The sequence below is a fragment of the Diadema antillarum genome, unplaced genomic scaffold, assembly GCF_040938485.1.
Source record: "Diadema antillarum isolate AM-2024a unplaced genomic scaffold, OU_Dant_1.0 scf00000032, whole genome shotgun sequence".
In the NCBI taxonomy this organism is placed as follows: Eukaryota; Metazoa; Echinodermata; class Echinoidea; order Diadematoida; family Diadematidae; genus Diadema; species Diadema antillarum.
In genome coordinates, this window is record NW_027270921.1 from 4,019,847 (window position 1) to 4,034,942 (window position 15,096).

The following is a 15,096-nucleotide window of genomic DNA, read 5'->3' on the forward strand; positions in this document are numbered from 1 at the left end:
GATTCTAAAGACACACCTAATCAGACTATTCTAGCAAAAATGTTCGAGATAAACTGCTAAAAAAACACACTTTCCTGCCCGTTTTATGATACCAAATTTTAGCATAATGTAAAAGAAGACCCGCTCTTTCAGAAAATATGAAAAAGTCAAGTTCGGCTAGATTGACCCATTTCACTTATTTTAGTCCTCACGCAAAATCAGTGTGTGCGACTTTATGTTCGTTTTGAGGTGCACGGTCACATTTTATCCTGTACTGTTTCTTTGCTTTCGCATTTAGCTGGGTTTTATTTTGACTTTGTGCATTGTAGATCAGTGTATCACTTTTATGTGTGTGGACAAACGATGAATATATATGGAGAATGATATTTGCAGATCTTGTTGAGATGCATAAATGTCTTCTCTTAGATGCATACCCACAGAAATGAGTGGGGAAAAAAAAATTGTGACTCCCTGGGCAAATATCTATGGTCTACAACATTTACATTCCATGAGGCCGGAGGCCAAATAGAATTTGGCACCAGACCAAAGATAATTTCTGTACTTTGTGAGAACAAGCAAGGGGGTAACAATTTTATCTTTCAGTGATAACATCATCACAGAATAGTTGAAATACATGTATTCAGTGATGGAGTTGATGCATGCGCATAAATTTATCAATGACAATGCAAAACATAAAAACATCTATGACCTCATTCAGTGTATATTGTGGTTATTTGTATATTTGTTCCCATCTAAGAAGAGAACACATTTTGTTCCATTTTCTATAAGAATAACAAATTTTACTGAATCTGCTGTACTGTTTCATATGACAAAAAATGCTATATTCCAACTTTCAAATGTGATGCTATTTGGTATTCACACTGCCAGAAATATCTATATGCTCAATGGTCCATCTTGAACAGACTTTTGCAAATTCCTGGTTTATTTGCCCGTCTTTTATTCAACTTTTTTGTTTTAAAAACTTACTCTTTTTTTTAAAAGCAAATCCAAAACTCTCCCTTCTCACTGACCTATTCCTCCCAAACTACCCTGCCCCTCTGCTCCCCCCCCCACCCCCTTCTCAGTAAAATGAATTAAGGGAGAATCTGATCCTCGACAGTGGCGCTGGGAGAAGCTCATTTCCTAAATTGAGGCTTTAATGATAATGATGGTCTCTCTTTAAGTTACCCTTCTCAGTTTATGCTTTCTAGCCAGCATGCACCCCCGGGATAGGCAGTTTAATGACCAGTTCTTATGCTCATAAAGAGTATATATGTACTCTTTGCGCACACTTGGGACAAAAGACTGATGATCCTGAGTTGATGAAAAGGATATAGCATGGAATAAAAAAAGGGCAGAAAAAAACGCAAAGGGATTGTCCTAAATAGAACATATTATTATATCTATATATCCCCCTGCCTCCAGCTGTTTGACTTTATTTCTTGGTGTCATTAACTCTGTCCTGACTTTGGGTGACCTATCTGTGTGTAATGGCTATGGCATGTAGATGGAGCAGTGCTGGAAGGGTTAAAGCCAGCTCAATTCAATTTTGGGGATGAAGAAAAGCTGCAGAAGCCCCGTGGGATGAGTCTCCATTAGAGTGAGTGGGGTTGAACCAAATTGCAATTTATGGTTTCCTAGATATATCTCTGTGCGCTTTGATGTCTGCTCTCATTGAAGCTACATCTAGAGGCTGGTGTGAATATTTTTTTTTTCCTTTTAAAATTGGACATGCCAACATTAGGTGGTGACATGAAACATGGCAGAATGTTGGCGCAAATCTGACTGAAAATCTGCAGGTTGTAGGATAAGGGGTTGTCTGAAGTAATATGTTTTTACACGTACATGTATATGTATTTATGTAATTATGTGAACATCATTTCATCTGTTCATCTATTTCTTTTTTTTTCTTTTAGTGATTAGTCTATTCATTTAACTCATTCCTACAGTTATCAACTTTTTTTTCTAATCTGAAGATAGCTCATTTGTGAATTGTGACTCGTTGATTTTATACCATTGTATCTGTATTGAGCAAAATCACAGCATGTTTCAGTGTTTACAATAAAGCATCACATGCTTTTGAAATGCAAGAATAAACTCACAGTTCTGTGTTTAGTTCAAACTCTGAATTTCACTCTGTGAGCAGACAAATTAGTGACTGTAAAGTAGCTTTTCTGTAAATAAATGTGAAGTTGATTGCTAAGGTAGTGTTTTGTGTGGTAGAACTACCCACGTAATGTGTTCATATGCCCAACTACATTACACTGATTGTAAATTCACCTTTGCTAAAGAATTTGTTACTCATTTAGAAGATGATGTTCAATCTCTTGAAAACTCAAAATCCTCATGTTACATTGATACTTTCATACAATATTAACAATAAAATTCTGCCTTTTGATATAAACTAAAAGAAGTGCTCAAGATTAAGTGACCATATCTTTGTCTATTTGAACATATTCACACTGATAAAAAAGAAAAACAAAACAAAAAACAAAACAACAAATGTTCACACTGATTGCCCATGTACTTAATGATGTTTTTAAAGGCTAGGACAAATAAAGAAAAAAGCTTCAATGTGAACAATCCTATTTACCCATGGCAAGCCATGTGGGAGGAGTGAGAAGGGCCAATGCATGCCTTCAGCTGTGTAAACTCCCCTCTGACCACCTCTTCCCCGGGAGATATAGATTCCTATTTCCGCTTACCGCAAGGCCGGAACCACTCGACTGCTTTCACTGCATGGGGGAGGGTGGAGAAGGGACATCAACTTGATGCTGTGGTGTTATCCTCTATCTCTCTATCTCTCTCTCTTGAACACTCCCTCCATCTATCTTTCATTTTCTCTTGCTCTTTAACTTGCTCTCTTCTCTCTAAGTTGCTCTCTTAATCAATGCCAAAGAAGAAAATACAAAGATGGATACCTGGAAGTTTGGTTTTGTTGTTGTTTTTGCACATAAATCACAAATTACACTGTATGTAGCTATCAGCCAGACTGATGCCCTTAAATTGAAAACTCCTATTAGTCATAGAGGATGAAACAAGAGCAGTCTACAGTGCATTCCTATTGAAAGAGAGTGCCTTGTTAACCACTTCAGTGAGGATTTTACGCCCTGCTCTTTGCTAGAAAGTGAAGCGGTATGCAGTTTCTCACACACTGCACGGATCACCTCAACGTTGTATCCCAGGGACAGAGTGTTTTGCCTTTTTGTTTTTCTTTCGGGGAGAGGTGATGTGCTCGATGTTTTCCTACCTTGGCCATGTGGTGGCGCTGTAATGTTTCCATGCTTATGAGACATTGCTCGAACCAGCGGTAGTTTCCTTTATTTTTTTTCTGTCCTCTGCAACTTCCATCTCCCTATTGGTGTAAGGCTGATATCCAAGTCTTTAATAAGGCACGTAGGGACAGTGAGACAGAGAGCAACAGTTTTTGCACATCAACTATTTTACGACATCATTTAATATGTTTGAAATTAGTAGGTTTGCGTTGAATAGTTGAGAATGAACCACAGGGAATGGTCTTAAATTAGCCTTGTCTCATCTCTGTTTTCATTTCAACAGTTAAAAACAATGCATGTGCTCTCAAGCTCCTGAAAGAAAATGTTGTCTAAGTCGCTTCTTTTTCAGCTCTGACTGGCTGGCGAGCATTCGCTCGTGATGGCAGAATGGGTGATGTTGCTATCAGTTGTTGCTGTCATCATTGAATGTTACTCAGTAGCTGCATTCACGCTGGCATAACTTTGCAAAGTTTTAGTTCTCAAAGTTTTGCCAGTGTGACCACAAACTTCCCAAAAACGTCTCACAAAATTTCTCGCAAAACTTCCCACTTAAAACTAGGGAAATTTCCTGAGACCCCGCAAATCTTTTCAAAAGTAGTGCAGTCAGGACACATGCAACTGAAACTTTGCAAAGTTTGTCATGTGGCCAATTGCATGGTCATTGGGATATACCGTATACGCTGAATATTTCACAAGGTTTTTATTTTCGCGAATTTTGCGAGTCAGGTGCTATTCGCGAAAATATTGACTCTGATCCCGATGTGAATGTGATGTACGTGTATAAATTTCTCCGTTAATGCAGGACTCCACGATCGCGAATTAAACCGCTCGCGAAATTGTCGGAAAGTCCTGATTCGCGAAAATTTAGACTCGCTAAATATATGGCTTATACAGTACAATTGTACATGTGTGCTTTGTTAGGCCACAGTCATTAGTTGTCAGATGGCATGCACTTTCTTGTATGTTGTGCATGCACACCAGTGACAAAAGCTTTGTGAACTAAAGTTTCAAGAAGTTTGGCTGCCATTGTGAGGGGATGAGCAAATTACGCAAAGAGTTCTTAAAGTTAAACTTTGATAAGTTTTGCCAGTGTGACCGCGGCTAGTGTCATCCTCTAAGCATGAACACTCTTATAAATGTAAAGAAGATTTGGTCAGAAGTGGAAAAATTACATCAATACCTCTTTATAGTAATGCTAGTAGTTTGATTTAAAGACTGTACACAGACAGAAATGTGATTTTTGTGCATATATATCAATATGAGTTGAAATTTTATGTGGGTGCTGAGAAAATAACAAGCTGAAACAATGCTGGTTGTTAAGAATTCAAGTGTTATAAACTTTCTTTGTCGATATTGTCTTTTGCTTCAGGGGGACCTACAGCGCAGCCTCCCAGCAACCAACAGCAGCCTCAAGCTCAAGGCACTTGAGGAGGCGAACAGCGCCCTCCAGGGAGAACTCGACAAGCTGCGAGAGCAATCCAAACTTTCCACTCAGAAGTTGGTGAGTGTTGTTTATCCAGTGGGTTAACTTCAGTTCATCTCATGTTTTTGTGGCATAATGGAATAAATTTCTTTCTTTTTAAAATCTCTGAAGTGTGTTTGTGTGTGTCTGTGCATATGCCTCTGCCCATGTGGATGCATAGAAAATAGCTGGTACAGAATCTAATACTCTCTATCGATTGAAGGGCACTTTGGCTTTCAGATCTAGCCACGTTATACTAGACTGTGAAACACTGGCCTTCGTATTATCAAACATACTGAATTAGGAAAAAAAAAGGGTTGAAGTGTTTACCGCTGTCAGTTGGATAATGAATTCTATGTAAGAGACATACTTTTTTCCTTTGATAAAGATATGTCTCATCATCAGAGTGAGTATACTTACAGCCTGTAGAACCAGTCGGGAATGTGGTGTCATTTCATCGTTGGGCCTCTGGGCATTGCTTGTTTATGGACTCTACTGCCATAGTGAGATTGTACATACAGTAGTCCCTAGGCTCAATGGCAGATGACTGCCTAGGGAGTCTGCTGCCCTCTTGTGCCCAGTTGTGTACACCAGAGTCTGCTGCAACCACCTTGTCGCACAGAGCCTGTGTGATGTATGCATGTAGCATCATTTAGGACACGCTCTGCTAGATTGGAACTAATGATCAGTGTGTCTAGTTGTGCTCTGTGAGGTGCTACCTGTCACTTCTCATTATTAGTTACTTACAATGTAGTATGCAGGAGGAGAGGGCTGTATGGGGTATAGGGGGAAGAATAAGCCAGTTTGTAATTAACTCAGTGCACATTTCGCAAATGACCTTTCTTTTTTTTTTTGGTCAGTTGATTTGGCACCTAACTCATTTTCAAAACGGCATAATGCATTTTATAAGCTTGCGTGACGGAACAGTACTTGGATTTCATGATCAGAGAATGGGGTTACGTAGATTAGATGACCACAATGGCCCGACAATCAACTCGAAGAGAGGCATCCCTTTCATTGTTTTGCATGGGATGCTTTAACAAACTTATTTTATGATTATTGCCAAATACAAGATTTGAATGGATACTTCATTGCTGTGAGGTGGATGTGCTGGCGAGCAGCATTTATAAGGATTGCATGACTAATCTTACATCACAGAGCCGACTGCCTTTTTCGCGGTATGAAATTTTCACGAATTGCCGCTGGCATTCAATGCATTATGTAGACAAGAACTTTTGCATGCATTTTAATATCACAAATCTTGACTCTTGCAGAATTTGTGAAATAAAAATGCAGGGGAACATTTATGGTTTTACAGTGTATTTATAAAGCACAATGCTATTGTTGATTATAGGCTAACTGTTCACAGCTGCTGTGATATGTTTGGGGGATGCATGCAGTTCCTAACTCCAGGAGGGTTTTTTGTTTGTTTGTTTGTTTGTTTGTTTGTTTCCCTTAAACCTGGCAAGTAGTTAGAGTGGAGTTAGAGTGAAAATTTGAGGTACTTGTTGTTCCAGAGATTGTGACTTGAGAGAGAATGTGTTACAGTGCTGTGTGTAGGGTACGGAAAAAAAGAAAACCCTAGCAAGGAGAGTTTAGATTGATAACCACATGTGTGGAGGGTGGGGGAGGGGGAAGAACACGGTATTATAAGTACTGCATGAATACTAATGTGCAATGCATTCCACAATGTACAAAAATATCTGAAATCTAAGAATATCTGATGAAAACAATGAATAAAATCAAAATCATGATATATCTCACATTACCTTCTGTGTACCTACCAGCTTAATAGGCATTGTTTGCTTGTTTGTTCTTTTTTCCCAAACATAATGCTGTACCTGGCTTAATCAGTTAGTTCTAAGTAGGGATTGTAATGGGCATGTAATCATGTGAAGACCATGACGCTATAGTGCATTAGGACATTACTTAAGTCACCTTATTACTCTAGTATTAGAACATGAACTGCACACTAACTGAGCGGAGGGACTCCCAAATGACGGTCTAATGTCATTTAGCCCATTGACCTTTCCTCCATTATGTCTGCTTAGGCTGTTTTGACATTGGAATGGATGTCTGGGAGCCACTTTTTTTTTTTTCTAAAAGAGGCCTGCACTCTTCTCACTTAGTTTGTCTGAAAAACAAAACAAAAACAAAAACAAATGAGCAAGTATGTCTGAAAAACAAATTAACAAAGGGGCATTTAATTTGTTTACAGATATTCCCCATGCTCACTGTTATTTATTGGTTTAATACACTGTACAAAAGGCAGTGTTGGGCCTTGATGAATGCACCTGTTGTTACAGTGTCTCTGCACTTTCCCTTTCTTTCGGAGACAAAAGAGAGGATCAGACCTTGGTGTAGACTGGAATTCAGAATAATACCTGGTACCCTGGAGGAATGTTTGTGCATAATTGCACCAGACAGTTCATTTCAGCTGCTTTAATTGTCAGAAAGGTAGTTTACTTGATTTCTGTCACACACAAGCACAAACACAAACACAAATACACACAGACACATGCTGCCTCAAGTACCAAAGTGATGATGTCAGTCTATTGTTATAGCTCAGGTTGGAACCAGGTGTGAGGTTGGTTTGAATCAGGTGCGAGCATGGTCAGCAACAATAGTGCTCACAGATATTCAGGGCCAGGTGAAGTTGTTTAGAACCAGTTTCTATGGCGATGAATGGCAATGACATCACACTTTTGTACTCTTTTAATTTCACAGTACAGGAGAGTTTGTGTCCTGTATATTTTATTGATGATTTACAAAGTAATAATTTATTAATTATGCAATGTTGATGCAACTAGAAATTAGTAATATTCTTTTTTCGTCATGACTTATGTTCATAATGACTATATTGTTTTGTGAGAGCTGATGATGGATGCATCCATTTTTGTGTGTAAAATTTAGCCAGTTGCAAGAGGGGTGGGGTCCATGTGTAATGCAGTACACTGTATGTACAAGCGTTCTTTTCACTGAGACAAGGGAGACTTGCCATGTGTTTGTGACACCAGCGGTTCAATTCACTATTCAATAATGATGACACCAGTCGGTTATTAAACCAAACGCAAAAATGTTTCCCTCCATTCCACCAAGAAGCGGTGACTTGTCTTTTCAAACGAGTGCAGCTCAGAAGATACAATAAACAGAAAATGAAGGATTAGGGGCCATTTGAGAGATAAACGCTGACTGCAGCAATCGAAGAATGCTCTTCAGCGGGTGTGTAGTGGCTCCTCCGTAAGCCTGACCAAACATTTAATTTCCGCCTGACGCAGTTTTAAAGACTCCCTCCTGATGTTGACTCATGTGTGGGAGTTTTGTGAATGCAAACAAGACATGACTCCAAAAACTAAACCACTAATCATGTTTGCTAATGGGTGAATTAGTCTTCCCGGTGCAGACTCGATGAAATTAAATGCATGTGAAGTTTGATTGTGTGATAATTGCTAAACATTCACGGCATGACAACTCAAATGGCAGGTATAAGGAAAACAAGAAATAATCTTGATCGGGTAGAAATTGGATCCTGTTAGATCAGAGAGCTAGGGCTGACTGTAATCCACTTTGGTGGAATGAGAAGTCGTCTATGAGCAAGGCTGAGATTTGGTTTATAAAGTTTGAGAGAGGAACTCGCACAAGGAATGAGAGATTATTAGGCAAAGACAGAATCTGTTGGGAACTGATAGACAAAAGGGAAGATGGGGAATAGGATATTTATAGATTTGCTTCTGTGTTCATTAATAAACAAAGCTGAAATTTCATGCTGTAAGTATAATCATTAATAATGGAATTCTTCAAGAATACAAAGTGGATTTTTTTCTTCTTTTATAGTTAAGCTTATCAAACAGATAAAAACATTGTTATTTTTTTTTACATGAATGTAAAAGCATTATCTGAATACAGAAAAACATACGTTTGTAATTCTCTTGGTTTCTGGTTGTACGTTTTTCTTTTAACTCTTTATGTGCCACGTTCGCACGTCCGACTCAGTTGACGGCGTGCCAACTTCGCACATTCTGCTCAACAATCAAAGCCGCCAAGACCGATCGATAAACCGCTAATTACTGCTAATCCCGCGGCACAATGAAAGCGTTTCTTGTGCTTTTGTTCCTCTCATATACAGCTTGCATTCTATGTGGAGATCGACTATCAAGCGATGTTCCCAACTAGATTTGCTCGTACATTCTAAGTTTCTGTCACGGTTTTATGTGCAAAAGTCATGCCTTTATACTAATGTAGCAACTGGTCATTCAAAAGAAAAATTGAAAATAGATTCATCATACAATTCATATTGAAACGAAGCTTGGCATTCCTCTTTAACTTTGCCTACTATTATGCCCATCCTAACAGAAATTTGTAGAAGTTATACAGATTGGAAAAACAGAATTCTTTCTCAAAGCATGACTACCTTCGTGTCTCAGAATAACGTGGCACACAGGGGGTTTCCACCATGGCACATGAAGAGTTAAAGTTTACATAGGGGAGCCTTGAATAAGCCACTATAGTTTCATTATTCAAATGCAAGCACATATGATAAGAAAATGGCCAAATTTTGTTCCATGTGGTTGAGTAAAAAAAAAAAAATGCTACAATTTTGCTCAAGTCTACAATATCAAATTGTAAGCCAACAATAAAGTATCCAGAGCACCATTGTCTGTCCAATTTATAGTGATAAAGCAGTACCTTTGTCTAGATGCTTGTAGGCATATCAATATGTATTTTCTTGTGCTTGACTGTCAAAGTGAATATGGGATTTGTGCTGAATACTTCCAGTAGTGCATTACTACTTCGCCCCTAGGAACTTTCCATTACCTTCCACTCTTATTGAAAATCGTCTTGTCCTTTAGATATCTTTAGTTAATATAAAGTACAATGTATACCATATCAAACATTCCTCACAAATTCTTTACCTTTGCCCTTCTTCATAATACAGGGTTTTTTGGGTTTTTTTTTATAAAGGAAGAGTTGTTATATAATGTAACTTGGGGGAAATAAGGTCATAGTTTTGATGTTGAGTAATCCAGATACATGTGCGACATCTTGCAAAGCAAGAGGTGTAAATGCATGCTAGACTAATAAGTAGATGGGATGTAGAGTGTGCCCTGAGCTGTGGCAAACCCATTATGACTGAATGATGGGGCTGGTTCACCGCTTCTGATCATTCTTGCACCTGTTGTATACTGGAATGTGCTAGACGGGTGTGGTGTCTCATGAATGCCTTCTATGCTGTATCTTTCCCTGTTTGGTACCAGGGGCCCTAGGTTGCATAAAAAGATGCAATCAAACATAAGTCAGAAAATTAAATGTAAGTCAGGTATCAGCCAATCAGAATTGAGTATTCTGAGGCTTATGTTTGATCTTCTGACTTAGGTTTAATGGCAAGTTTATGCAACAGGGCCCAGTTTTCTTTATCCAGAGCTGGGATGTATGACATATAAGGATTTGATTAACACAAAGACAAACAAACAAACAAACAAACCCAAGAAGAGTATAATCAATGCAATGAGGCTGTTGTGAAAGAAATTGCTGAGTTGATATCAGTGTGTCAGGTGAGGATGAGATATTATGAGTCCAAAGTAAATTAGAACGATTTTACTGCCTTTTTATTGTCTATGACTGTGCCTTGTTAGGCTTTTTAGATATTTGCAGGTGTGCATCATATGGCATGATGCATCCAAATCCTTTCTTGCTTTTTCACACACACACACACACACACACACACACACAAAGGGACATTTTGTGACCTTAATAAAATGATTCAACATCCTTTGCCTCAGGGAGGATATAATATGATATCTTGTTCTATGCATCTTCACAGATTCCTAAGGAACTATAGAAAAAAAAACAAATACAGAAACATGAAATTGCCATCAAATGGTGATGTATCAGCAATTTCCCAGTCATACAAGGAAAATGGCGATTTCTAGGTGCACAGGAAACTATTTTTGCAAGCATCATCAAAATACATGTAGTTAATTTTTTTTTTCATTCCACCCCCAACCCCCCCCCCCCCCCACACACACACACACACTTGATGATGCATTTACCTTCACTGATCTCTTGCCTTTGATTCGGTGCACGGGCTTTGCATAAAACTCTCCTGGGGGTACGTTGTCCTACAACGCCCACACGTTCGGCGTCAAATTATGGCCACATTCATGCGGAATGGTTACAGTGGGGGGAAAGTCACGAGCAACATCTTGTATCTGTGATGTCCCCGATTCTTGTTATAGCGTGCTGGTATAGATTTACCTGCATGTAAGGGAGGAGGGGCGAGGGGGAGAGAAACTTCAACAGACCTAACCTTGCAAGTCCCTGGGGGAGAATTGCTGCAAATATTATCATTCTGTGAGCAGTAAGTTGGCAATCATCTCTGATTTTCACTGCATATCCTATGGGCGAATTGAAGAAAACTGAGATGGAATTGCGTCATCTGATTAAATCTCCACAAATTCAGAAAGAAATTTGCAAACAAAAACTTGCCAATTCGAGAGAGAAAATTCCAAGCTTTGTCTATCTCAGAACTGATTATGGTTTTCGGCTGTTAAGAAGATTTAAAATTCTGCAATCAAGTAGTACAAGTATATGTATGATGAACAAAAGGCCAAAATAGAAGAGAAGCCAAAATAGAAGAGAATGTGTCACATCTTTTTGTGGATGTGTTAATGTTGGTTTGATTGTTGTTCTCGGGGCATCTGTCGTTGAGTGCTAAATCTTGAGATGCTTCCACTTGGTTTCATGTCAAGTTGGAAGTAAAGAGAGTGGAAAAAAGAGAGATATAAACAGAAAGAAAAAGAGAGATAGATAGAAAGAGAGAGGGAAATAGGAGAAAGTATAAGTTTAAGGTAGGGGTGGGGTAGGGCAGAAACATTGGAAGACGCTGAGTGGAAAACAGTGAAGGGAGCTGAGATGATTTGATGCGGGAGCAGATACAGAGGAAGCAGGAAAGGGGGCTTGGAGTTTGGAGTCCCATCAAGATATAGACCCAGGGTAATTTTGTCAATATTGCATGGCGTCATCGCAATCCATTATGTCAGGACGAGGATGTTCAAATCATCAATAAATTCGTAAAATCTGATATTTTTTTCCTCCTTAGTTGCTCCCTCACTTTCCTCCTCTCTCTCTCTCCCTCCCTCTCTTTCTTTTGTATCTCTCTCTTATCTCTCTTTCTTTTCTCTCTCTCTCTCTGCCCATGTCTCTTGTAACCACAAAGTTTGTTTGTTGATTGAGGAAAGTGAGAAAAGGAACTGAGAAGTCTTGAAGGGTACTTCAGTGCCACAGTATCTCTCCTGCCTTGTCATCTTGTTTGTATAGGAAGTGCATCATAAAAACAGTCAGGAATCCTGTTTTCCTTCCCTACAAATGTATGACATTCTCTATTCTTAACACCCCCACCACTTCATATTTCTGAAGAATACACACATCTGGTCTATGGAAGGCTTGTGTTTTTGTTTGTTTGCTTTTTTTTTTACTTAATGGTACATTGATGGTGGTTAAGAAACACCATAAAATGCTGCTTAATCCATGGATTCCAAGAAATGTATTTGAATTATAAATGTAACATTCACCCGATTCGGGTGGTAGTAGGATTTTTGAAGGCATTACAATATTGCAAATTCAGCCATAATATTTTATCAATAGAAGTAGGACTCTTGCAGGTACTAGGTACAGCAAAATTATCAGTTACAATTTTGCTCTGTTGCAAAGTGCATTTCCATCTGTGAAGTTTGAGTTGATTTCTTAAGTCAAATCACCAATCACCAACCAGCATTTATGTAGACCATTTGATGTAGGCAGTATGGACCTCCTCTATCTCCAATGTTACTGAAGTTAGTTTATTCAATTACTGCAAAAACCTCAACGATCTCAAAAGCTTGAAGCAATGAAATGTTTTTGATGTCTGTGGGTGAGAAAACTTTTAAGGCAAATCCAGAAAAAAAAAGGTATCAGTAAGATGGTTGCAATTATCATATTTTTATAACTCTGACAAAACAATTCTGATAATTTTTTTTTTGTAAGCTTTTTGTCTGGTGAACATTTGTTTAAATTTGAAATTTACACTTTGTTGCAGTTTATTACACTTTTACAGAACATTTTTAGATGATTTTCTCATATGGGTCCCAGGCTGGTGACAAGGGGATTGTATCTTTTACACCAAAAGTCATTATTTTCCTTTGTAATATTATTGTTGTTGCTTTTTGTCTGCTGAGTATCAGAGTACTTCTGAGATTGATATTTTAATAGTGCTCTGTTTTCGGCTGATTTTTTTTCGCATTTCTTCGATTTGCCCCAAATTTTCAGATTGCGTGGCTGCTCTTATTTCATATCGCGTTACATTTCTCAAGACAGATCTGTGCTCAGCTGACAAACACACCAGTCTGTTCACCGTGCAAATACTTCCTACAGCGTCTTCAAAGTGAAAAAGAAAAAGGAAGGAAGATATGTCTGTCGCTGCTATTTATGCCGGCTGCAATTTGTCAGTGATGAATTGACTGTTGATATTGATGAGCGTGAGAAAATCGTCTTGAGCGATGTAAAGCGTGGATGTGCTGTACAATCCATGATGCACAGAGGCACTCCTGGAAAATATTTTCCCTGGCAAATAAATTACTCTAGTAACTATATTTTTCTGTCATTTCATCTGGCAGAGCCATGGAGTACCTAGTCTTCTTTTCTTTTCTCTTTTCTTTTTCTTTTTTTTTTTTCATTTCACTGTAATCAAATTTCTCTCCATACTTCCAGCATTGGGAGTTAGAGAAGGAAAGAGGAAGAATAAAGGAATTTTGTTTCATCCATGCCTGCAGCAAAGTGGCTGCCCAAGCACACAATGCAACTTGATGTTGGCTACATTTACGCACAATTACTTAAATTGCCACAAATTGAGATCAAATACTGGAATAGCCATGCCCAAGCAGCGTCTAGCATCCTGGTGGCTTCTCTGAAGATTATATGTGAACAGTGTAAGGGTAACATTTTTGTGTTTGTTTCTTTTTGGTTGTCTTTGTTGCATGGTGTGCTTATCTAAAAAGTTGGTCGTAAATTGGCCCTTAACCAGGGACATCAAATTGGCCAAAATGGCTTCTAGATGGGTTGTAGCTCGCCTACTCCTCTTGGAATGCCAAATTTACTGGTCAGCATGGAGGCTTTTTATTGTTTGTCGAACATTTAGAGCGCTAAGGGTTCTTTTTCAAGTGACTCATTCCCACTTTCCCAAAATGGATGTGTGTCTGTATATTGGCATGCATATTTTGTTTACACCCACTTTGCATGATGTATTAAACAATATAAATAAACAAAATATGTGCTACTGCTATAGAAGATGTACACTGTAGCCAGTAGCTCATGCTGTTTGGCATGTTATATTTAAAGTGATGTCTGCACTTGTTTTGGCATGCAAAAGAAAGTTGTGCTGTACATAAAATATCATAGATCCATACATTAACAAGTTTCCTCAAAGAGGTACTTGCCCATCAATAATAATTACTTGCCATCTATGGCGAGCACAGAGGCATATACATTGTATACTGTACATTGAGACTTATCAAACCACCTTTCTATGTGCTTGGAAATGACATGATATTGTAAGGAGTGACCAGTGCTGGCATGGAGGTCAAACCTTTGCACTTTAAGGTTTGTTTGCTTGTTTATTGACTGTGCTGTTGAAGCGCATCAGTCGTGACGACGCAAGCAAATTGAGTCGTATTGAATTTGACCAACACGTAAGGTTTGATTGGCTGTTGTGGCATCACTCAGCCAACCACTAAGTTGGCTGGATGGGCTAGCACAGAATGTCTTTTCAAGAATGCGGGGCCCCAAATCAGAATTCTGCGACTTCATTCCCCAGCCCACTATCCTCTTACCACTGTGCCAACCTTTGGTGACTTCTATAGAAATGGTGGCACAATTGCTTGCTGTTTACCAGCACAGACCTCACAATCAAGAAAGCAATTTATCATAGAATAAGCCTCTTGTTCTATTTTGTTTTGTCTATGTGTTTCACCGTGTCAAGAGTATCATGTTCCAATAAAGACATGTCAACATTGAATTATTGTGAGCTATTTGAGCCTTGCCAAGGCGCTTAGCTTATGTAGCTGGCCAAACTTCTTCATCAGCATTTAACCCCTTGAAGATGAGTCACAGGTGTCTATGGGAAATGCGTGTTGTAGCAAAATCAGTCCGTCCTCAATGGGTTAATCCACCCAAATTTGACCCAGCTATAAAGTTAGCAGGTCCACTCAGGTGATAGCAATGTGTCTCAGGTCCAACAGGAAGGCCATTGTGACATAATAGGGATTAAGGGGATTAAGTAATCTCCATTCATTGATAGCCAGTTTCCAGCCATCTGTGCCAGTTGGTGAACAAAGCACATCGTAGCAG

At 38.8% G+C, this 15,096-nt stretch overlaps 1 protein-coding gene across 1 annotated transcript in view; it reads left to right on the top strand.

The window, feature by feature from the left end:
- The window catches only part of LOC139742516 (uncharacterized), a gene marked incomplete at its 3' end in the record, with an annotated part of 198,444 nt that overhangs the window by 120,367 nt on the left and 62,981 nt on the right, over positions 1-15,096 (top strand). The window contains exon 6 of the mRNA XM_071653051.1: positions 4,624-4,755. Coding sequence (XP_071509152.1) covers positions 4,624-4,755 — 132 coding nt within the window. The remainder of the gene's footprint in view (positions 1-4,623; positions 4,756-15,096) is intronic.